General features: G+C 40.4%; 1 protein-coding gene across 1 annotated transcript in view; it reads right to left on the bottom strand.

Moving 5' to 3' along the window:
* The window catches only part of DPYS (dihydropyrimidinase), a 71,067-nt gene that overhangs the window by 26,065 nt on the left and 18,790 nt on the right, over nt 1-26,212 (bottom strand). Inside the window, exons 5-7 of the mRNA XM_004680002.1 lie at nt 16,270-16,426; nt 15,019-15,160; nt 12,524-12,666 (exon numbers count right to left, since the gene is read on the bottom strand). Coding sequence (XP_004680059.1) covers nt 12,524-12,666; nt 15,019-15,160; nt 16,270-16,426 — 442 coding nt within the window. The remainder of the gene's footprint in view (nt 1-12,523; nt 12,667-15,018; nt 15,161-16,269; nt 16,427-26,212) is intronic.

Below are 26,212 nucleotides of genomic sequence, written 5' to 3'. Positions count from 1 at the left end.
AATTATGCCTTGTTCACTTTTTCATTGAGTCCCCGACTCTGGTCTACACGATAAATGAATGTGGGACAAGATAGATTTTAATACAGACAAATGGAAAGTTCTGTATTTATTTGTAAGCAAGCAATTTTACATGTTTCTACAGAAAAAAAATTGACAGCATTTCACATAAAACAGATGGAGTCCTAGAGAAACTATCAAATGTATACAAGAAGGGAGATCAGAAGTACTGAAAGACTGGAAACAACCTAAATGTCTACCAGCAAACACTCAACTATGCTATATTCACGAAACAGAACATTACACAGCAGTCAAAATGGATGAAAAAGCTGGACATTTCAACACAGAGAAGTCCCACAAACAATGTTGAGAAAGTCATACAATAAGACAAATAGGACAATACAGTTTGTGTATAGCTAGAAATACACAAAATTATATGTAGGAATATATGCACGTGTATGTATATGTGACTTGACTATAAATAGAAATGCACTGGCGTAATGACATCAAATCCAGGATCCAGGTAGTTGTAGGAAAAGCAAATGCAATGGGCTTGGGAAAATTAGTAAACAACTTTTAATTACATTATTCTTTGTGTCTTTTGTTTACAAAGGCGCAATACAAATACCACATCTTAAAAAATTTAGGAACAATGTAAAGTACTAACTGCTCAAATGGACTTAAAATTATGATGGGGAAAAACAACCATTTACTATAACCCTAGTCATTTTAACACAGAGAAGACCAAAACCAATATAAATGTTTTAATTATTGACTGAACAGATGGGATACTTCATCAAACCTTGTGAGATTACTCACATGTCATTGTGTTTAATCTATAAGGAGAAATTTCACAAAGTGTATCCTGGTAAAATATAATAACAGATTCGGGAAGTTCTATATTCAGTAACAAACCTAACCAGCCACGCGTGTCCTTGGGCAGGCAGAAGCGTGTCCAGTGTTGAGGTTTCAGGTTCAGAGGACATGAGAAAAGCATGTGGATGAGTGGCCAGCACATTGAAATTCTGCTGACTATGGGCCTCAGGATTCACTGAGGGATCCAAGAATGTCTATCTGGATGCTGGGATGACTAATTGGAGGCCAATAACTTTCTGCAGATGTTCAGGGAATGAATGAAGGATGGTCAATGGAGCGCTTAGATCTATTCTCCTGGCTCCAGAGACAAATATGTTAGGAGCTAGGAGGAAGTCAATTTTAATGAAACCAAAGAAAAACCATCCTCACAACTACAGTCATCCTCAAAAGGACTGATGTTTTTGATTAGATAGTAACTTCCCTATACCTAGTAACAGTCAAGCAAGGATTTCAAAAAACCTGTTTGGACTTTGTGAGTTCTATATTCTTACCACAACATATGATGTCACACCAGCGGTTCTCAAGCTTGTGTGTGCGTCAGAGCTGCTGTGTGCATGCACAGCAGTTGCTGAAGCAGCAGGTCTGGAGTGGCACCTGAGAATTTGCATTTCTAGAAAATTCTGATGCTGATGGTGCTTGTTTTGGGAACATGCTTTGAACACCTTTGCTCTATTTTTTTTTAAGATAAATTTGTTCAAATAGAAGGTTTTTTTGCTGTTGTTTTTGAGGTCATTCAAAAAGACTCTCCTCCCCTGAATTACTGCTTCCAAATGGGATCTTCCTTCTAAAGGAAGAGCAAACATTTACTAATACTTTCTCCAAAGACCTTTGTAGTAAGCAAGGGCTTTTTGCTGTGCTTTAAATATACAAGGATCCTGCAATTCGTTTCAGATACAGATATTAAATTGCTTTGATCTAATTTTATTCTGCCTTTTGCCTCCTCTAGGAGAAGTTGCCCAGGTTTTCAAGATACTGGCCACAATTAAGAGAGAGTCTGAGCCCAAAAGACAGAGTGGTTTGAGCCACAGAAGAATCTCACCTGGTTTAAGTCACATCCACCGCCAGGGCTGGTGACGTAGCTGCACACTGTCTGGTACACAAATCAACAGTGATTTGGATAAGGAGAAGGCTGAAGTGCCAAGAATTCTTTTTTTTTTTTTTTTAAATTCAGGGAAAAAAATGTAAAACCTGGATCGCAAACCAGTCCTAGGAATCAAGAAACAAAATCCAACCAAAATTTACACAAAAAGCACACCTTCATTCACTGGCCCAAGGCTACTAGTATCTGGCCTATTCACTAAATAATAATTGAGCTCTTATAAGGACTTGGCATAAAGGATATAGTTGCAAGTAAGACAGAAGAATGCCTAAAACAGAAAAATACATAATTTATGTCAGATAGGAAGAAAAATATAGAAAGCACTTGGTTAGAAAAGTCTCTGCCTTTTATATAGCCACTCCCCTTAGTTCTCTCTTTTTTTTTTTTTTTTTTTTTGCTAAGATTCTAAGGCTTAAAATAAACTGTACTTACTCTGGCACAGTTTAGATAGAATAGGTTCCTGTGATCTATTCCTAAGCTGCTTTTCTAGTTTGAAAAAATTACAGCTATTAGTAGTGAGGTCCATGGAAATCATTTCTAGTTCATTTGAAAGATTCTGTTGCACAAGAACATGTTTAAATAAACAACCTGGAATAAACAGTGGTTAAAATTTTACCCATATGTACTCAACAAAGCTTGCTTTCTTCATGCAGAGCTCAAAACTGGCTTTTAAAAAGCAAATGTCTTCTGAAGGCCACAAAATAAATCTTAAGTGGTTTATTTAAACAGTTTCACTGAAGGTAATTTTAAAAAGGAGTTGACTCTGGGACATTGTAGTTTGATTTAATCAGATTATCCCTACCATAGGAATCATCCAAGCTTAGTTGGATGATTTAATCATTGTAGGAGAACATTGGAGGTGTGCAGGAAATATAAGACATAGAGCTTTGGTATGAAACATAATTCTAGCACCTCTTGGTCCTGTAATGAAGTCATTGCTGGGTTTCTGAATCACAGCTTGAGTGAACAAATACTCCCACTCTCTTGATCCACCTACCACTGACCGTCACTGACCACCTAGGATATAGACTGAGCAGCTAATGCTGCTAAACACCAAGCAGTTTATATATCAAGCACTTTAGGAACACAGTCAGCTAACGCAGCCCAACAATGCCATGAAATAAACATCAGCAGCAGCATCCCTGTTTTTATAAATAAAGAAAAAGAAATTCAGAACAAATTAAAAAACATTCCCAAGATCATGCCCAGGTAATAAGCAGCAAAGAAGGTATTTAACCTAAAGTCTTTCCCTTGATAGTCTGATTCTGCTCCTGCACCCAGTAGCTAGGACTATGGATTAACAAAAGACACTTATTGCTCAAAATACTCTGCCTTCATCTGCCAGAAAATGGTGGCAATTGTTATGTAAATCTATGTTAGGTATGATAGGGTGCCTCTGTAGCTATACAATAGCCCAGCCTAGACAACCTTGAGCAGAGGCTCTGACGTCATGTTACCTCCTTGAAGGTGGACAAAACAACACAGTAAAACGTTGGGGCATAAATTATCACCATGTCCATTCTGGCACCTGAGACAAGACCTAGTTCTCACCTGCCCCTCGACACACAATGTGCACAGATCTGAGAATGGAGGAGGAGTGAGTTATAAACATTGTGAGAAACAGAGAGGAAAGGGAGTAAAAGTCTAGCCACATTTCTAAGCAGAAATACAGTTGTTTTGTGCTGATGTGCAAGTGTGTAAACCTGTGCAGGTATGAGGGTGCAAATGCATCATTTGGGAAGTATGAAAATTATAGTGTACAAATTAATCACGATGCACAATGCAGAACTTCCAGGGTGAACGCCTGGTAGCTTCCATGTAATAGTCTCTGGTAATTGAGCTATAATAATAAGCCGTCATCATGCCCCCTTGCCAAAGGGCAACTTACTTCTTTTTCCTCACACCCCAAACCCCTGAAGTCCCAAGGATGAAATAATTATTCTTTCCTTGCTTTCTCTCCCATACAAGGGCCCTCTAGAATTCAGAGGGGCACTTTCATAAGCTGCAAGTCATTACTCTTCACTGAATATAAAGTTAAATTCATTTATCTCTATCTTCAATGAGAGAGGGCAGGAAATTAAGCAGGAAAGACAGAACAATGCTTCCAAGAATGGTGAAGTCAAGGTCAAAGCCTAGTATAATCAAGTTAAAAAACCAATAAACTATAATAACTGTGAGCAAAGTATGCCCACTCTGTAGACATAGTCCAGCTAGAAGTCTTCATTAAATGTTCCAGTGCACAGTGTGTTAGCTGTATGTTTGGTTGCTTGAGATTCTGTGGATACCCTGTAGCTTGTAAATACTGAAAAGGGAGAGTTACCATAGTAACTAAGAGCTATTTAATGAATAGCAAAGAATTTAAGCTCATAGGATATTCTTAAATTGCCAGCACAAGAGTTACTGCTGCTACTATGGGCTTGCAAGTAACGACAAGCAACCTTTCTAAACCTTTCTACGATTTTTAACAAGTTGAGCTATTTGACCAGTTTCTTTCTTGATCATATGACGCTGCAAAATTCTATCTTGTATCACATGAACATCACACTCCTGCTGTCTCCTCCCTGCTTCTAAATACCAAGACGGTCTACAGGATTGAGCTAAACATTTAGAGAGGGCATGTGTCCTTAAATTTGAAGCTTTGACCCCAAAAGTGAAGGATCAGAACACATAGCCCTGTCACAAGCAGCAGACATTGGCTCAGAGAGCTGTCAAGAAGCATCAAACAGACTCTTTTTACTTCTGAAAAAAGGTGAATGCTCCGTATGCACCAAACACAGTTTGTTTTTATCGTGCAATGACACAGAAGAGCCGCTGCAGTTGATTTTTGCAGGAACTTTTTTTACAGGCTAGTGACATCTTAGAGAATCTTTCACCAGGACGTCCAAATCTTCTCTACAGACTACCACTCCCATTTCTCTTTCTCCATCCTTCAGCACATGGCAAGTTCTTTCTCCTGGAATCGTCTGACTTTTTACAGTTTTTAGAGGAAAAAAAGAAAGTTGCAGAGGCTTTTCTTTCCCCAATTCTCTCAGTAACTTCAGTGAAGTCCATTTCTAAGGTTGTAGATTGTGTTGCGAGCATACTTACTTCAACATGCCATTAATAAGTAATGAGAACAACAACAAAGGAAAACATCTATGTCCCAGGAAGCCAAAAATCATTAGCAAATGCATCCATTCTCCAGAGGCTGGCTTGTTCTTGCATAACCAGCAGCTCTAGTGGCCTGGTTGAGGCCCCTCACGCAATGTGGACTGTGGGCGCCCCCTTCTGGATTCGAGGTGAAATACATGTTGGTACTGACCAGTCAGCTGGGCAACTTTCTTTGCTAAAACTTTTCAGGAAATTTTAAAGGAAAATTCTGGCCAATTTCTAATTGTGTGGTCAGACAAAAAGCCTTCATGTCACCAGCTAATATTAAAATCAGGTAGGCAAAAAGGAATATTTTGCAAGGTAAAAACCCAATTGATATATCCATTTATTCTTTTAATTAGGTGAGTTCTGTTTAAAATTGCCTCTAATAAGATTTAAACCAGAGAAAGGCAGCCCACAGCCTACTTCCTCCCAGAACGTGGAGCGGTGTAATCTCTGTCCTTTACTGCTTCTGCCCAGACCCTCTCATCAACACCTTGGTTTATCTCGCCTCCTGTTTAATCTGGAATCTCTGGGCCAGATGTCCCACTTACTCTCCTCCTAACACGGCCCTATGCTGATGGCCTCACTCATGCGGGAATGCTCTTTCTCTCTTGAACACCAAGGGCATTTTGTTTCTGCCTCTTATGTGATATTACGATAAAGCAGCACATTCCTTCTAAGCCTGAGAGCACAATATTTGCCTTTATAGCTGTCTCATCTCCCTAGATGGGAGCCTCCTGAAGGTAGGACCTGGCTCTTGTACAACCTTGATCTTGGGTCCTGGCTCACAGCCATGCCCCTGAGGAGTGAGCAAAGGAATGCACAAAGGCGAGGCTCATTTAGCTTCATTTCTAAAGCGGAGGTGGTCACCGAGCTAATTTCTCCCCTCCCGTGAAATGAAAAGAGCACAATTAAGTCCAGTGAAGCTGTTTTTCCTCCTTTCCACTCTTTCAGCTCACAGTAACCCTTATTTATTCAACAATCATTCATTGACAACTTATAGTAAGTTAAAAGCATAAAGTGAGAAGGTGCTGTTTTTACTTTTCCTCTTTCCATGTTGTTGTTTAATAAAACTCCTAGGCCATTATGTTTCCTCCCCCTTTACTGAGATGTAATTGACCTATATCATCTAAGTGTAAGGTGCACACATGATAATTTGATATACTTACTATATTGCAAAATAACTACCTTAGCCTGAGCTAACAGCCCCAACTACGGCATTATTAGCATTTCTGTCTGTGGTTAAGAACACTTGAAATCTACTTTCCTAGGGATTAAGCATGTGATACAGTATCTGTCATCTCTAAATCACATCAATCTCCCAGGCAGCGTGGAAAACTATTCTCACTTATTTGACGTTCACTGTGTGTCTCCTCTGTGCTGCCCTGGGCCAGGCTCTGGGATCAATGAAAACATAACAGTAGAGCATGACTCCTCGGTAAGTGTGAGCATTCACACTGACTTCCTTAAAAACGCACACCATAGAGAGGTGGGAAAAGGGAATCTGGAGAGTGGGGACATCTCAAGGGCACTACAGCCACCACGGGACCCCAGCCAACACCAGCAGTGATGGTCTTAAGGCAGGTACCTCTGGAAGGATGTGGTAAAAACAGCATTTTTGTTCTGTGTTCTTCCTCTCCAAATCCATAAATCTAGGGTTTTTCTCATGAGAAAAACACCAGAAAAAAAATCATAAAGAGGGACATTTTATTAAACACCTGTCCTCAAATACCTCCTCAAAACTGCCAATGTCATCAAAAAAAAAAAAAGAAAGAAAATCAGAGAACTGTGATAGCCAGAATCACCCAAAGAAACCTGATGACCAGTGTGGGGTCCGGAAAGGGAGCCACATAGGAATGGTAAAAGAACACTGGGTAAAATCTAAGGAAATCTTAATAAACTATGGCATAGCTTGAAAAGCGACCTATTTGCCATTCAGTAGCTATTTGGTACAATTAACCACCTAGTTCTGCAACATCCAGTTTCTGCTTTCCTGAATCTCAATTTCTACATTTACCAAACAAACAAACAAACAAAGGTAATAGATAATTTCCAGGTTAGGGTCAAGTAGAGAAATTTCTCAGAGATGTTAATGTTGATGTTGATGCCTTTTAAATATATTGGCTGCTCAGTAAAATATAGACGAACTCTACTCATTTAAATGAAGTGTGGACTCTAGCTGGTAATAACCTATCAGTGTTGATTCATTCACTTTCCACATACACCACAGTCATGTAAGCAAGCCAGCAATCTGGAAACCAATATGGTAACCCCTTGGACTATCTTTGCCACTTTTCTGAAAATGTGAAACTAATCCTAAATAAAATGCTTATTTTTTTAAGAAAAGAATTAAGATTCAAAGCAAGCGAATGAGCAGGAAGACACAGCATCGCCAGTGGGAAAGCATTCTCCAGCAGAACTTAGCCTTTGGGGTGCAGAGGCAGCTGTGACAGTGGTGCAGTGAGTCTAAGGATGGTGGGCAGCCTTGGATGACGTAAGGATGGTTAGAGAAGGCTAAAAACTCGCCGTGCTGGGAAGGACCCTGTGGAGGCCATCAGTATAAGTATTGGCCAGGGCCAGCCAGCCTGTCCAAGAGTAGAGAAGGCTGGTGTGATGGTTGATCTAGATAAGCAATCTGCACACAGTTTCTGCAAAATCCTCTCATTAAGTAAGAACCCCAATAAAAGCGCCCCCTCCTTGTTCAAATATTCCTCTAGGTTCAGTATTCTTTGAAGCTTCTTCTTCAGCCTCCCCTTCCCTCCTATTTCCTACTTTCTGCAATTTTCACATTGAAAGAGATGAGTAATAATAGTGCAAAAATACTTGACGGTGGCTTAGAGAAAATTTTTAAATTAAAGGGTGGGAGAAGCAAGACATAGAATGAGTCAAAGAAATCCAAAGGAGGGTTAAATTATCTCCTGCCAGTAAAGACAATATTCCTTGATTTTTTCTAAAGGACAGTAAAAAAAAAAAAAAGAAAGCCCCAAAATTTTTCCAAATAGTGATTATTTTTCTTAATGAAATGTTAATTATTCAGCTTTTTTTTTTAAGGTTTATTTATGTATGCATACAGAACTCGGTACAGGCCAGAGGTACAGGGGCTTCACCAGAGACAGAGCGGGGAGCAGAACAGGCGGATCAACAAAGTACACTGCTGAGGGGAGCAGCGGGCGGGTCAGGAGAGGTCTGCCGCGCCATGTGGGTCACCTCTGGGGCCAGGGATCGAACTCACACTGAAGCAGCTGTGGTGAGCTTGCAGTGCTGCCTCCGAACCCACTGCACCACCGGAGAGGGCCAAATAGTGATTATTTTTTTAATCCAAGGGTCAGAGAAATAGAACCTTGTGGATCATCTGCCTCCTGGTCACAATATGCAAGACAGCTAAGAACATCTCAAAGTGGGTGGCCAAGAAAGAGACTAGTCAAATGAGAGCACTCTGTGTAAGATAACCATAATACCACACACTGTGTCTTTCTTACTTTACAAAACACTTTCACATATGTTATCTAAAGACAGGCCCTCTCTGGTGGTGCGAACTAGGGAAGCACAGCCCTATAAAGCTGTCCACAGCCACTGCAGCACACGTTCTATCCCGGCCAGGGAGCTGACCCACATGGCGCAGCAGGCCTCTCCTGACCCACCTGCTGCTCCCCTCAGCAGTGTATTTTAATGGATCTGACTCTCCTCACCTCCCACCCCCACACTTCTGGCTTGCACCCTAGTTCCTGTATGCATAAATAAATAAATCTTGAAAAAAAATAAAACTATTATCTAGAGATTCAAGCAGAAGTGTGAGTAGGCATAACAATTATGAAAAATCTCATTTTATGGAGGAGAGAGTGTAAATTCACAGACTTTAACAACCTGCTTGGGTCCCAGCTCAACACGGATGAAGGTGAGGCCAGAAACTTAGAGCTGTGCAGGTTTTGATTGTGCTCAGCACCTGAGGTGTATGCCATAATAGAAGAGGTATATGTGTGGGTAAGAAGGCTGAAGCTAATAATTAAATGCCAATATGTATCTTTTCCCCAAAAGGCTTATCAATAAAATGTAAATATTTAATTTTCTATTACAGTACTGTTACAAAGTGAGAGAAGGGCATTATAAGATATTACAGAGCTGATGAAAGAGATAGAAGGAAACTTAACAGCACAGAAGTTTCTTAGTTTGACCTTAAGTTAGTTATTCTTAGATTGGAAATGGGAGAAATTAGTCAGGTAATACACAGATCTTTTTAAAAAGCCTAAAAACATCTGGATCATTATGTGCTATTCTGAAACAACTGAATAGGAAAAGAAGGACAAAACAATGTTATAGAAATCAGGAGCTAAAACTTGTGAGAAAGTGGTCTAAATTTATATATTCTAAAAACATGACTCAAAGAGACATAATCACAGCCTATAAATATCCTCTGAGCAACAATATGTGGTAAATAAAGTAAGTGAGTTATTCCCTACGTTAGGTTCAGGTCATTTCTCTTTGTGCAGCTGTCTAAGGAAGATAATGCCCTCTACCTGAGCCAGCGTCCTCACACAATTAAAATAGCCGAGGAGGGAGACTCTTAGAGTTGGTATTGCTGGAGATACTGTGAAGGTGGGGTGAAGGCCCACAGGGATGGGCCCAATGTGGCTTTCCACATCGCTAGGAATGGCACTCGAGAGTCACATGAGTCACATCATTCAACAGAATCAGGGCCCTCCCTGATTAAGGGATTAAGCACGGCACTATGAAACTAGCTGCAGCCAATGCAGCTTGCGTGTGATCCCCGGCCAGGGAGCTGACCCACATGGCGCAGCAGGCCTCTCCTGTCCCTCCCGCTGCTCCCCTCAGCAGTGTATTTCAGTGGATCTTCCTGTTCTGCTGCCCACTCTGTCTCTGGTGAATGTTCTCACCCCACACAACAGAGGCCTGTACTCTAGTTCTTATATGCATAAATAAATTCATCTTAAAAAAAAAAAAAAAACACAAACCCAGAACCGAGTCCAAAACCACTTTTGGTTACTGGCCCACTGATTGAAAGAAGAACCAAACATAAACTATCAAGACTGAAAGGGCCTCCCTGGTGGTACAACACGTTAAAGCAGAGCACTATGAAGCTCCCCACAGCCACTGCAGCATGAGTCCGATCCCCAGCTGGGGAGCTGACCCACATGGCGCGGCAGACCTCCCCGACCTGCTCACTGCTCCCCTCAGCATTGTATTTCAGTGGAACTGCCTGTTCTGCTCCCCACTCTGTCTCTGGTGAATCCTCTCACCCTCCCCCACCTGTGGCCTGTACCCCAGTTCTTGTATGATAAGTAAATAAATCTTTTTTTTAAAAAAAAAATAGTATAACAGAAGCACCCTGCTTTGATGGCAGGAGATGGTGTGGCCCTGAATTTCATGTTTGCAAAGTCAAAGACCATGGATCAGGGCTCCTGGAGTCCTCCCACACCCTGCTGTGCCAGTTTCCTCATGGCTGCAAGGTGAGCATATTTGTTTCACTTTGTAAATCACATTTTAATAGCCAAACATTTTTTAAAACACTGGGAACCGAGCACACACAATCATCATCATCATCATGATGACTCTTGCTACGCTTCAAAAACGCCATTTTCCACAAATATTTCTTCCAGGTCATAGTTTCCTCCCTTTTAAAATTTTCTAGATTTTCTAAGTCTTCTGATCTCCTGAAGCTACAAGTTATTTCAAAAGATCTTTTTGGTCCCCACTCTTGGGAGGCCTCTATAGTTTGAATTGTAGCCGAGCTGACCTGAGAAGACAAGCCCCTGCTGGGTGTCCACAGCTCTCCCAGGGTACTTTTTAAAGCATCAGGACCTCTCTAAACACAGTATGCTCGATTTGTCCACAGGTCAATCTAAATCCAAGCAGCTGTTTTCTATGCTTATCCAGGGAGGGTTGTTCTAGCCTCAAAGAGAAACTGCCCGCAGTTGGTTTAACTTATCTTCACTTCTTTCTTTCTTTTTTAAGATTTATTTATTTATGCATACAGAACTAGGATACAGGCCAGAGATGTGGAGGGTGAGAGGTTTCACCAGGGACAGAGTGGGGAGCAGAACAGGGTGACCATCTACGAAATACACTGCTAAGAGGAGCAGCAACGAGACAGGAGAGGTCTGCCGCGCCACGTGCTCACCTCCAGGGCACGCACTGAAGCTGCTGCTAGCTTCACAGTGCCACGTTTTAACCCCCTGCGCCACCAGGGAGTGCCCTAAGGCCCTCTTCATTTCTTAGGCAAGGAGAAGGGGTTGGGTCACCTGACAAGGTACTTAGCCCTGACATGTGCAACTGCTCCTTGTTAGACACCCTCACAAACAGCTGGAGCGGTGGCATTTGGTTTCTACCACTCTCTCCTGCCCTGCGTGGGTGGCAAGCCAGTGCAAAGGGTTTGGGCATTCACTGAAGGCTGCTTGCCATAACTCCCAGCCACCAACAACGTGAACAGCTCCTAGATTTGGACAGTGAGTGTCTAAAGAGTGAGCCAGCTTGCAAAGACAAGCATTTTCCAGGGCAATCTCTGGGGCTTATTTTCAAGCCCGTAGCAATGACAGGGTTTTTCCAGTGGACTTCATTCTAGAGGGTAACCAGGCGCACTTCAGTGGAAACTGGGTTTTATCATCACATCGCCCCCAAGGAAATACAGAACAACTTTGCAGACTTTGCGTAAATGCCTGTACAATGAAGGTAGACAGTCCTAGCATGATCTCATTTGTACACAAATATTTGGGTATGCAATGTGTGTGCACACATACTCACACAATGGTAATGTATGTGGATTTTCCCCACTGCAAGGTTTACGAGAAACACAGTCAGGATTCAATGCTGCCTGTGGTAACATCCTACAAGGAGAAATTAACAGATCTTTGACCTCTATTGAATGCTTTCCTGAGTTGGTGGAATTTACCAGACCTGCAGTATTAACATAGAATTATGGAAACTGGAAACAAAAAGTTGGAATCTACTGGAAATGATAGACTCAAAATGAACTCAACTGGAAAATTTGGCTAACTTAAAGTGACAATCTTTGTGCTGGAATTTCTCTATCTGAAAGCTTTAAAAAGGCTGCAATTATTTTGAGTTCTCAATTCAGTCCTATTCAAGCTCAGCCTTTTATTTTCTTTTCTTCATTGCTCTGTACCTTTCCTCCATGGCAACTCAGGCATTTGCCAAGCACTGAAGTGGTGAATTCAGATTGATTTTTATACACGTATCCATTTCTAAAGGATGGTAAACAACACAACTTTTGCATCCTCTGTGCCAAGAGAAACAAAGGAATATTTGTATATCCAAACTTTGATCATGTGCATAGGCTTTAAATATCAAACACAGCTAAATAAATAACCTAATAAGAAATGGTCGATTAAAGGCAATGAATAATTTTTTGCAAGTTAGTGCTTTTTCGCAAGGACTAAGACTTACCTTGTGGCTTTTGGGTCCCAAATCACAATGTCAGCATCTGATCCCACAGCTATTCTTCCTTTTCTTGGATAGAGATTAAAGATTTTCGCTGCATTTGTGCTGGTGACTGCCACAAATCGGTTTTCATCCATTTTACCACTGTGCTGTAAAACAATTCAAGAAAGAAAATGCATTTGTTCTAATGATCAAATCTTTTTAAAAAATCTTTCAATAAAAGTACAAGACCATATCTCTTAGAACCAAACAGAACTGTACATAGTTTTTATATTGGACACATCTGTGCGCACTGATAAGTCTTAAACAATCTTAATGATAATGATGGGGATGAGTGAGTAACATATGGAAGCTTGAAGATAAATTCTCCAAACCGTATAAGCTTAAAAAAGCACCTCCACTAATTTTTTGCAGTCTTCCCAGAAACACAGCTAAATGTTCAAATCTTGTTTATAGGTTACTGTCTTCTCTTACTACATATATATGATCTGGCTTATTTATTACAGACCCAAGATTGATAAAATGATCATGTAGACATTATGTACAATATGATAGAGTTGAGATAAGATGGATTAAGTCAATTGATAGTGTTTTTTTAAAAATGGAAAAATTAGTGTAAGAGACTTAATTTTGTATAATTGAAACTTTATTGCACCAACAGTCATGGACAGTCTATTGCAAAACATTTTAATATGGACAGACTTTGGAGGGGTGTGGGTCCTCTAAAATGACTTTAATTTTTTTTTTATTCTTTTCATGTGGTAAAGTTATTCTCAAAGTTTTTTAATTTGTACCTGCATCAAACAATGGTTAAACAATATGTCCTGAAAGTACTATTTCCTTTAGGAGCCCTTCCTATTATTTCAGAAGTTAGTATGGTTTTCTGTATGCTACTGATATATAGTTCATCATTTTATTTTTATTAAAAACTTAAAAGATTTATTTACTTATGCATACATACAGAACAGGGGTACAGACCAGAGGTGCAGGAGCGAGAGAATTCACTAGAGACAGAGCGGAGAGCAGAACAGGCAGATCAACGAAGTACACTGCAGAGGGGAGCACCAGGTGGGTCAGGAGAGGTCTGCCACGCCATGTGGATCTCCTCCAGGGCCAGGAATCGAACTCGAACTAAAGTGGCTGCGGCCAGCTTGCAGTGCTGTGCCTTAACCTGCTGTGCCACTAGAGAGGGCCAGTTCATCATTTTAAAAGTCATTTATATACTTGGAAATGATATTAGATTCTGAAAATCTGCTGTAATGAAAACATTCATTATAAATAATAACATAAGATCAAAGAGAAGTTTTGCTATCAAAAAAGTCTAAGCAAAGAACAAGAGACGCCATCTGGGATGGTTAGAGTTGAGAGAGGGCAGACAGTGTGAAGAAGCTGGTTAACAGAGATGGCTAAACAGATGCTTGGAAGGTTCTTAGATGTAAGTTGTTTAACTATCATCTTACAAGTGATGGGAGAAAAGTAAAGGGCTTTAGGGAGGCAGGAACCATGTGCAGACTATCATTTTGAAAGGTGACTCAGGTGCTGGCGTATGGAGTTCAGCAGGTGAGATGGGGACAAGCACACCGGGAACCCTGAGGTGACTGCCGTGGTGTCAATGGTGGTGTATTTCCAGGGCCTACGCTAGTAAAAACAACCCAATAGCACCTCTGCAATCGGCTCCAGCCAGGGGGGAGATGTGAAGATGGAGGTCAGGACACATTTTGGAAATAACACTGACAAGGCCTGTTCAATCATTAGAAGTCAATGGGATATTCAGAGGAGACTAACATGAGAAATATGCTGAAGGTGTCATCCCAGGAGGGTTACTGGAGGCGGGGAGGAAGGGCGTGACTACTGATCCTCAGGTCATCACGTGTCCCCCCCTGAGCTTCACAACTCCACACGTCAACCAACCAGACAGGCTAACATATAGATCCCTCTGATTCTTCCTGACTTCAGGGAGAAAGTTTTCAATCACTAAAATGTTTTGAAATTCTTTTTCCAGACTTTGCATGCTTATTTATGTGAACCGCAGCCATTTTTGAAACATGATATCCCAGGTTCTTAAAAAGGAATCATCTAAAGATTTCATGAAAATGAAATGTGAACATAATAAAAATCTTCCATGCATTTTCAATCACTCCTGGTATTTATACTCGCGCTGTGTGAAGAACTGGGATTCACCAGCATAAGAAATATAAGCGTGACAGCACTTCAAAGACTTCAAGAATAATCCTGTTGGCATCCAGTCTGAAGTCATTTCTTACTGTCTGCAAAATGATGTAAAGCATTTTACCTTTAAGCTAACTTGTGCAGAGGAAATAATGATCTCACATTATTATTCTGGAAGATGGTGTGATGGTGTCGATGGTGGTGTATTTCCAGGGCCTATGCTAGTAAAAACAACCCAATAGCACCTCTACAAAGGGTGTGGTGGGCACGCTGGCCCGAATGGGCCAGATTCTGTGGACTAGGCAAAGCCGACTGGACCCTGAGAAACTTACCACGCCCTTCTCCCATATCACTGACATCCGGTCCTCGACACCATTCACTCCATTGGGGATCTTAGTAAAGTCATCCTTTCCCAGCGCTTTCTGGCAAGTGTTGAAAGTGCAGTGATCAGTCCCTGTAGTACTTAGATCATCACTGTAAAAGAAAAACAGGCGTGGTGGGATGAACAGACAATGCCAGGAGAACATACCATCACCTCCCTCGTCTCCTGACTCTCCCAAGTGACACCCAGAAAACTGTAATGGAAAACAAACATAGACTTTTCAGCTACATATTTCACCCCATTCTTGTCTCTGCTAGGGTTAGTGTTTTCAGAAAATGCTCTTACAAGAAGCATGTTGTAGTCAGAAAAACTGGATTCTGGGTTCCCTCGCTTACTGGTTCTGTGTTATGGGTTGGTCTGATGCTCAATTTCTCTTCTAGGCATTGATAATTATCTGCATTTGATGATGACTGTTTCAGAATGACAGGCACTAACTACATGAAGGTCCCCGGAGCAGAACACTGTGCAGAGGTTCCCCTCCAGGGCAGCCCCTGGCTAGTCACAGCATCAAGATAAGCCTGTGTTGTTGCCTGTGGATATCAGTGTCACCAGTGACAGGCAGAATAATTGTGAATATTCTTGGGACTGTGGATGTGGGGAAGAAGAAGGAGCAGAAATGAAAGGCGAGTGAACACATACCCTAAGCAGAAAAGTTCTTTGCTAATGTGGATCTGAGTGTCTGTGAATGGGGAATGTCAGCATGTGCAGGGCTGGTGTAATTCTCAAGAAAAATGACCACCATGTTCTAGACAGTAATGTCTCTGAGAAGATTTTTGATGACTTTCATGGGGATAAACTGCTGGAGGGTACAATTTTGCTTTTCCCACCCCTGTAGTAACTCTGCCTCAACCTGTTTTATCTCCACACAGGCACATCTGGTTCCAGGTTATCCAAGCATCAAAAAGAAATTCAAGAATAGTGTGAATGATAAAATAAAGCATAATGAAGAGACCTAGCTCCTACCTAGAAAAAAGGAAAAAAGAAGAGTGAAGTTTTCAGTAAAAATGATCTGATTTCTCTGTGTCGAGGGGAGGTTTAACCCCATAGCATAACCTCATGAAAGCAGTGCTTCCTGGTTTCCAGATGCATTCTCCCCTGGGCCTTTCAGATCAAGTTGAACAGAATATTGGGAGCTCCTCTACCTAAACCCAAAATGCCTGATTTGAGCAAAACATTTCACAATTATCTGTTAAATGATTACTTAGCCAGTAGATTCATGAGGAAGTCGGGAGTTGAGGGATCCGGGCGCAAGGGAGGACCCATCACATGGTGAGCAGCGTGGTGCCAGTCTCTGCTCCAGTAGTGAGTGCCATCTGTGCCAAGACCTGCTGCTATGGGCTCTCCATACACCACCTTCCCTGGAAAGTTCAAAGGAAGCATTCAGCCCTTCAATTTGTTCTTTTTTTTATGATTGATTTATTTATGTATATACAAGCTGGGGTACAGGTGGGGTGAGAGGACTCACTAGAGACAGAGTGGGGAGCAGAACAGGCAGATCTACTGAAACACACTGCGAGGGGAGCAGCGGAAGAGACAGGAGAGGTCTGCCGTGTCATGTGGGTCACCTCCCTGGCCAGGGATTGAACGTGTGCTGCAGGGGGCTGCTGACAGCTTCTTAGTTCTGAAACTTACCTGCTTGCACCACCAGGGAGGCCTCTCGATTTATTCTTATATGAGAAGCACCTGACAAACATATAAATATGAGTTTTCTCTGTCCTAGCAAAGGCTATTATGAATCCTTTAATGCCACACTCTAATTCATTTTTCATGAACAGGATTTAAAATGAAAACTATTGTTTACTGAGCATGTACTTGGCTCCAGGCAATGTCCACGGCAGGTTAGAGGGAGAGAATTGAGTTTCTAGTGCATCGGTCAGCACATGGCTCACTTTGGCCAGTTAAATGTGAGTGGAAGTGACTTGTTTTGCTTTGAAGAAGTTGTCAAGCCACAGTGAGGTCGGCCACCTCCTTTCCCCCTGTGTCCTGACACCTGAAGAGGCTGCTCTTCCAGTTGTATCTCAGGGTGAAGAGAAAATGGAGCAGAGGTTGAGTCAACTCAAGATGAATGTGACCATGAGTGAGAAAAAATCCTGGTAGTTAATTATCAACCACTGGTATTCTAGATACACTTGTTACCACAGCATATTCTAGCAAAAGCTGCCTAATGTATTTGTCATTCTGATGGAATGTTCTTGAAAACCTACCTGGTAAGTGATACTATTAACACCTTAAAAGATGGGGAGAAAGCGGTGGGATTAAATAACTGTACAAAGATATTAGGGCATGCTCTGCTACCCTAGTAACAAGGATCACAGTCACACGGGGTTCACGTATAGTATACCTCTGTGCAAATAGCTCTTAAATCTTCTCACATACTTAATGAAAATAACAACAACAAAGTCCCTCTCAAAGCTTATATTAAATAAAAAGAGCATTCACATAAGATTATAGTCAGAAATACTGATTTTAAAAGTCATGCAAATGAGCCCATCAAAAGCATACAATGTTAGAAAAGTTGATAGTGCATAGTACATTTGAATTTAAAATCAGAATCTTGTCTCTGATTAGCATTTGTCAGAATAATAGATTCACTGGCACCATCTGATTATACCTAAGCAGTCATAAAGGAGATGCAGGCAGAAGATGCTGGAATACCAAATTAGTTCACTCTGGCTAATCAGATGCCATATTTTAGTTAAAATCCTGATACATAACTGAAATTAAACTATTTCCTCAGAGACCACAGTGAATGGCCTCCAGCTCCCTGAGTCATGCTGAACTGGACTATTCAGTATGACTAATAGCCTAAGAATTTGAAAAACCATGAAAGCAAAGCTTCTTGGAGAAACTTTGCTTCTAAAGTAACCACATCTCAGCGGTGTTGTATTTGCAGGTATGAAGAGAAATTCCTATTCCAAGAAAACTTCTCACAGATGCTTCAACAATGAGAAACTCAGAGACTTGATCCATAATCACTTTATAAGTCTCCAATTTAGGGTTTTCCTTGCTGCTTCATCATAAAGGAAAAATCTTTATCACAAGTTCTACTCAATCACTCAACCCATCAAGGTGATATGGGAATTGAGTCCCAAAAGTTCTACAATTTTAATTGCTCTCAGAAAAAATTAAAAATGTCAGCATGTCCCAGGAGTTTGCCAGGAATGTTTTGAAACCAGATGACAAGTAATTTCCTCGGAAAAGCTTAGCTTCTTTACAATGTGACAGAGCACTGTCTTGGTATACACAACAAGCTCCTCGTGAACTGGGCTGTTTCCACCATCTCCCAATTAAACTTTTGTATATATCAAACACTTAAATGAAGAAGTAAAAGTTCCTAAATTCCCGTCCTCCTTCACAATGGTTTTAAGGCATTTTCATGGCACTGAAAAGCCTGAGAAGTCCCAAGGCAGTAGAAAAAAGGGAGAATCCATCATTTGGATTCCACATAATTGTGCATTTTGTTAGATTTGGGCTAAAATTAAAATAGTAATAAAAATAGCTATCAGGAATAGCTTACATGGTTTGCAAAGCCTATATATCTCAGTTGATCTTCACAGCAGTCCTTATACTGATAAAGAAACCAAAAGGATGAGACTAACTCATTTGCCCAAGACACATGGAGAGTAAATGTTACATCAGAATCACGTTTTTAGATATCATGTTGCATGTACTTTTGTTACTCAGGAAAATGTCATTTTTCATTTCTTGGTAAAGAGCTTATATTTTTAAATGCCTAAGTCAACCACAAGCTATTTGTGGATGTGGCTGAGCAATTTTCCAATTTCACTACCTGGTTTCATTTACTACGGTTAGCAGGTTGGTAATGAAAAGTGCTATATCTGTTCTCGCCTGGTACTCTCCTGATTACATTTGGGAGCAGATGGTTTCAACACCTCTTGGGAGATAGTACATTTTCGTCATCAATCTGCTCCCACTGTCTCAGCAACTTTCACACTGTGTTATATACCCTGTGACCCATACATGTTCTCACTTTCTCTCTCCATCCTTTGGCTCCAAGTCAAAAAGAGAGTCTGTACTTATGATACAATCTCACTCTTAAAGAAGATGTGTCCTCTGAGAGGACTAAACATTTCCAAATGTTTAGAATTCTAAACATTTCCAAAGAATAAAGCCCCTCAACTAATCCAAACTCCCCCTCCTCCCTCCCTGCCCCCAAAGACCAGGTAAATGTTTGAAGGTGATAGCGAAGATGTTAACATTGTGTCTGGACCTGGGAAAGGCACTTAGTCAAGTCATGGAATCTGTTAGAGAAGGTTGTAAGATGCAGAGAAACTGGCAAAGGTGCCCAGATGTGGAATCATTGGCTATACTAAACACAAGTATGAAAAATCATTTCTTCTAGCCAAAAGGACAGAATAGAACCTTCTTGGGTGCTGCATTGATTCAAAATATTACATTTACAAGGGAAGAAAACAACTGATAAAGAAAATATATAGAAGTAGCAAAGAGAGAGTTTATCACAAATTTAAGTTCAAATCCTGGTTTATTTGTTTTCATCTAGGACTTCATGCAAAATTGCTCACTGCTTTTCATTTCAGATTTTTTCATCTAAGAAATGGATCACAATATCCTTCTCCTGTGGCAGCTTTGTGAGGCTCAAATAACTGCATGCATGTGGAATTACGTTGATCTTCCTGGGACCCTGGTGTCACCTCATACTCCATGCAGAATCCTGTCTCTGAACAAACTTCAAATTCAAAAGCTCTAAACCCTAAGGTGTCAGAATTTGATGTATTTGAAGATAAGGTCGTTTGTAGATGTAATTAAATTAAAATGAGGCCATTAAGGTGAGGGCTAATCCAATGTGAGTGAGTTCTTTATAAGGAGAGGAAATGCAAGCAGGGACTTAAGCTAGAGACAGTGGCCTGGCCCACCTTTTCCACTAAGGTCTCTGAGGGAAAAGACCTGCTGACACACAGACTCATGCTTCCAGAATTGTGGAAAATAAATTTCTTTTATCTAGTCGGCAGTATTTTTTTTCACAGAAGCTGTAGCAACTAATATAATTCACAAGTATCAGTTTCCTTATGGCTATATAATTCTATTTTAAAATCTGTTTTTAAAAGGCTAGTTTTCAACTTCTTGCAATTGGTTATAAAATAAATCCTCTTGTTCTAAATTTGAAGGACAAGGAGGCATTCAGATGCTGGTACACACAAAAGTAAAAAGAAAACTTGAGCTTCAGCTCTACCATGACTCAGGCACATATGAATGCTTCTTTAGTAACAGCACTCGTTACTAAGCATCAGCTCATACTTGTGTAAACTTGGTCTACTCTTCTCACATGCTAAAGAAGTTTTCTTGGAAATAAACATATGATTTACCCAAGCAAAAATGTATTCAAAGTTCAGGAGAAGTAAATGAAACTACTTCCTAAAATGTAGAGAACAAAAAATGTTACCACAATATTTATTAACATGATTAAAAACAAAATGCTGGACCCTCTCTGGTGGTGCAGTGGGTTAAAGCACAGCACTAAGAAGCTAAAGCCACTTCAGCATGAGTTTGACCACCCAGGAGGTGACCACATGGCGTGGCAGACCTCTCCTGACTTGCCCACTGCTCCCCTCAGCTTTGTACTTCATCCATCTGCCTGTTCTGCTTCCTACTCCGTCTCTGGTGAAGTCTCTCACCACCCCTGCACCTCTGGCCTGTACCCCAGTTCTCTATGCATAAATACATTTTTAAAAAAAAATGCACAGGTAAAACCTGGAAACAACCCAAATGCCCAAAACTAGATGATTGGATCAAGATGTGGTACATACACACAATGGAATACTACTATACTACTCGGCAATCAAAAAAGATAAACTCATGCCATTCACAGCAACATGGATGGAGCTAGAGGGAATCATGCTCAGTGCAGTGAATAATTCAGAAGGAAAAAGAAAAATATCAAATGGTTTCACTTACAGGAGGAATATAAGAGAACCAAGCAGGCATGAGGGGGAAAGTATACTGTTATTACAATACAAAACATAACACAACAAAACAAAAACAGTTATAAACCAGAGATATCCTACAGGTGAGGGGGGAGGGGTCGGGAGGAGAGAGGGAGAAATATAGGGGACTATGGTGATGGTGGGCAAAGTGGGGGGGGAAGTAAACATTGTTTTAAAATGAACAATAATGTTGGCCCTCCCTGGTGGCGCAGTGGGTTAAAGCACAGCACTAAGAAGCTAAAGCCACTTCCTCATGAGTTCAATTCCCACCTGCCCTGGAGGTGACCACATGGCGTGGCAGACCTCTCCTGACCCGCCCGCTGCTCCCCTCAGCAGTGTAGATCTGCCTGTTCTGCTCCCCACTCTGTCTCTGGTGAAGCCTCTCACCACCCCTGAGCCTCTGGCCTGCACCCCAGTTCTGTATGCACAAATAAATAAATCTTTTTTTAAAAAATGAACAATAATGTAAATAAGAAAAAATGATAAATCACTAAAATAACAAAACAAAATACAATGAAAATAGGAAAGCAAAGTCCCACTGAACCAGGAAGTCTGGAAGTATCTGAAATTTCCTGGTTTTACAGCAATTGGTAAATTATTAGGTAATTATCCAAGTTTTATAATTTAAAATTTCTACATTTAAATGTTGGCAAAGACACTCTAGAGTGTAAAAGCAAGGAAATATAAATATTAGTAAACTGGCCTTTTCTGAGGCAATTCCAGAAAATAGAGGAGGTCATGGTTTCTTAAAGATAAAAATAACTAAAGAACATAAAGGATTAAACCAAAAACTATGATGGGGGAGTTGCAGGAGAAGGAACAAGAAGGTTAATATGAAGAACAGAAAAAAGATTAATCTTCAGATTGAAATAGGCCTCTGATGACAAAGTTGAATTGTTTAAAGGACTACTGCTAAATATAATCTTACTGAAATTTCCAGACTTCCAAAATGAGGAGGAAATACAAATATCTTCCAGTTGGTGAAAAATGTTAGTGACAAAAATGTAAGAATGTTGTTAGCATCTGTCTGCTCTGCAGTAGCCCTGGGTGCCAAAGAGAATGAAATGGTGCCCTGACCATCCAAAGGAATTTACTCTGAACCTAGAAATCTATGCCCATTCACCAAGCAAGTCTCCTAGGGGAGCTAAAATTTCTATTATCATAGTTGGGGACTCAAGTGATAATCTCAAAAATTTGAAGTCACTACCTACAAACTAGTGGTTGAGAATTTTGAGGCAAGAAGGGGGAAATCAGGAAACCAAGCAACAGCGTATCCAAGTTAGGGTGCTGTGAAAAGAGATGGAGGGATGGCATCTCACAGCAGCCCTGACAAGGAACTACCAAAAATAAAGCAAAATCAGCAGTTTCTCCTTCTTAAAAGAACTCCTGCAAGAGATTCTTACAGGGACCTGATTCCATGCAATAGGTATAATGAAGAAACTGAGAAATCTTCATGATATGGTAATGAAGGCACATGTTTCTTTGCTGAACCTATTTTTAAAAGAGCTCATTGGAAAAGTTCCAGGAAAAATAAAAAACTTTACAAGACAATAATAGCCTAAATCATAGTAAATTAAATAAGGTCTGCATATATGCTCGTTGGGGTACAGACAAGGAAACCCATTTGACCGTGAAGTTGTAACCGTTCCTCCAAGGGTTAATTTTAATAATGTGAGCTTATGCAAGTTAGTAATATAAATTATTCAGAGGTTCACTTCTTACTATTTGTTTCTACTGAGGATACTTTCACAATCTAATATCGTAACAGTTCTAACCTTTAATCTATAGAATAAGCAAGGAAGACTGAGCTAAAATTCCTATTATTATAGTTGGGGACTTGAGTGATAATCTCAAAAATTTTAAGTCACTACCTACAAACTAATGGTTGAGAATTTTGAGGCAATCACCAAACTAAAATCTAGATATGGCTGAAAATGGATTGTTCTAAAGACAGTAGAGGAGGATAGACGACATCTACTTTCATTGAATACATACATGCTTTATCACTTCCATTCCTGGCATGTGTTTGTTTTTAAAATGATTTTTTTTAATTTATTTATTTGTGCATACAGAACTGGGGTACAGGCCAGAGGCTCAGGGGCGGTGAGAGGCTTCACCAGACACAGAGTGGGGAACAGAACAGACAGATGGATGAAGTACACTGCTGAGGGGAGCAGCGGGCGGGTCAGGAGAGGTCTGCCACACCATGTGGTTACCTCCAGGGCAGGCGGGAATCGAACTCATGCGGAAGCGGCTCTAAATTCTCAGGGCTGTGCTTTAACCCGCTGCGCCACCAGGGAGGGCCTAAAGTGATTTTTAAAATAACAACATGATGATAAAGTTTTATATCAGTGTCTTACATAGAAGGCGAAAAAAAACAAAGCAATTAAGTATAAATTTGGTACCAATGTCCCCTACTTCCTCTAGCCGATTTCTTGAATGGAGTGGAGAGTAATGGGAAAAAAATAGGGCTTTGTTGACCAGCTGGACCTGAGCTTGAATTCCAGGCTTAGCATTAGTAAAATGTCTTTCTTTGGCTTTGCCAAACTTTCCCAAGCCTCAATTTCATTAGTCACAAACAGTGACTAATTCTGATTTGAAATATTGTTATGACAATTGAAAAATAATAATGTATATTACAGTGCATTGATGAGATAACATATAGTAAAAACTAAAATGAGATAATATGTATTAAAAGATGAACCAAGTACATATTAAGTACTCAACAAACAATGTCGGTTGCTATCATTAACCCTCAGGTTGCTCTCTTCTGGGTAAGTAGTTGGCAGCTCAACTATAAAATCAAACGTAGTAACATTGTATTTCCAAGCTCCTTAGAGACAATTAACAATATGATACCTTTTGTGTCCCTGGAGCTGCATTTCTCAAACTTTATTACGCATGTGAATCACCTGGAACTTTATGCACATTCTATTCAGTGCATCTGGGTGAGATACAAGGCTCTGCATTTCTAAGGAGTTCTCAGTGGATGCTGATGCTGCATTCTAGGGACCACACTGAGTGGCAGGGTCCTTGGGAATAAAGCATTTACAGATAGGAACAGTTCATATTATAGACCTGGAGGGCTGAACTGCTTCTTATTTAGATACTATAACAGTGAATAGATTTGTATGTTCTTTTATGTTCAGAAATCAAGCTAGGTAATAAGTACATGCAGGGTAGGGGAGTTGCTGTAAAAGGTCTGTCTCCTCCTTGCTCTGGGTTCCCCAGATTTGCTGACTCCATCACCGTGGAAGTGTTTGGCACTGCTTTATCCAACCCTCCCCCTGCTCCCTTCAGGTTCCTGCTGGGTCACATGAGAGGAATCAAATGTTTCAGTGGGAAATTGCTCATGCTAATTTATTCTGGAAGTTTGCTGCCTCTTTGACACTCATGCATTAGAGTATTTTCACAAGTACTATTATAATAAGTCTGACTCAACTAGAATATTTGGGGTGACATTTAAACATTCCATATTTACAGTCCCTTTAGAAAAGAATTAAGCAATATCCAAAAGGACACATGCATTCACTCTGACCCAGCATCCCATATTAGGGTCTACTGTTCTGTGAATATCATGCAGAAGAATAATGGTGTCTGAAAGATGTCCATGCCCAATTCCCCCTAGCTGAAAATGTCACCCTACCTGGCAAAAGAGACCATATAGATATGATGAAATTAAGGACTGTATGTATGAAGGATTAACCTGGATCAGTCAGATAAACTCGGGGTAACTCAAGGGTCCTTACAGGGAAGGGAGAGCAGAAGGGGCAGATAATAATTTGAGGCTCTCTGCCCACCACTGATCACTTTGAAAGTGGAGAAAGGGGACATGAACCAAGGAGTGTGGGTGGTTTCTGGGGGCAGGGAAGGGGTTCCCTTCTGGAACCTCCAGAAGGAACACAGTCCTGCCAACACCAGGTTTGAAGCCAGCTAAAGACACATTTTAGACTTCCAACCTACAGATCTGTAAGATAACAAATTGGCATTGTTTTAAATTACTAGCTTTGTAGAAATTTACTAGAGCAGCAATAGAAAACTATACATAAATACATACATATCATTTTGACTTTTGTAGCATGGAAATATTCCATCTTCAAAAATTGAAAATTAATTTACAAATAAATTTAAAAAATTTAAATGCTCACACTTCAGTTTTGCTCCTCATGGAATTCTATCCAACTTCAAAATAAATTCCGAAGATCAAGAAACTGCTTCTTGACAGAATTGTCAGAATTATAGTTTGCTGCTGCTGGGAAACGATGGACCATTTCTGCTGATTTTGTGGTTTCTTAAATCATATTCTGACATTATGGACCTGACTGACAGGTTTTTCAGCATAATGCATGATTTATAAAGCAATGGACTGATCCCATAGAGTTGGCAACAGAGACATCTGGTGGCAAGAAACAGATACTACAACTTTAAAACTGCAGTGTTTTCCTTTTAGACTGAAATCCTGTTATTGCTCAGGGAAAGTAACCAGAAATGGTTAGTAGTAACACAATTTGGGATTAAAAAAAAATCTTTTCAAATATGGCAGTAACTGTCATAAAGTAATGTTTGTTAATTGTTTCAATTACTCCAACATCCAAGTTGCAGTCAGATAGATTCAGATAGAATTGCAGTCAATTCTAAAGAAATTTGTTTAGCACCTTGACTGAGGTGAGGTGAGAATAACAGAGATTATCCTTAGGAGATGGGGAAAATTCTTTGAAGTTAAAGAGCAAGTTTGCATTTACCCATCAGATTAAAAGGTGGGTCACCCCAGTGTTAAGGGTGGAGTCTTCTTGCCACGGGAAATATTTTGAGGACTAAGGATGGAAAAGAAATAAGCTGCGTGGAGAGAAGCAGTCATGCACATGAGCAAAAAGAAGGGCAAAAAAAACTCATAAAAAGATGGAAGGAAAGATAGGAAGCTAAGAAAAGGGGAGTTAAGAAAAGTTGTGGAAATTCACAGGCAACTTTCTCACAAGCCCAAGCATAACCTCAGCTGTCATGCCTCACTCTAGCTCATTCTGACTTAAAAGTGAGTGGAGCGCTCTTCAACATAACACTGGAAGTTCTAGCCAGAGCAATAAGACAGGAAAAAGGCATACAAGGAATCCAAATAGGGAAAGAAGAAGTAAAACTATCCTTATTTGCAGATGATATGTTAATTTATATGGAAAACCCTAAAAG

Source organism: Condylura cristata, unplaced genomic scaffold, assembly GCF_000260355.1.
Source record: "Condylura cristata isolate star-nosed mole 26May11 unplaced genomic scaffold, ConCri1.0 scaffold00009, whole genome shotgun sequence".
Classification (NCBI taxonomy): Eukaryota; Metazoa; Chordata; class Mammalia; order Eulipotyphla; family Talpidae; genus Condylura; species Condylura cristata.
The sequence above is the reverse complement of the archived record's forward strand: the minus strand, read 5'-3'. Positions and strand labels throughout refer to the sequence as shown.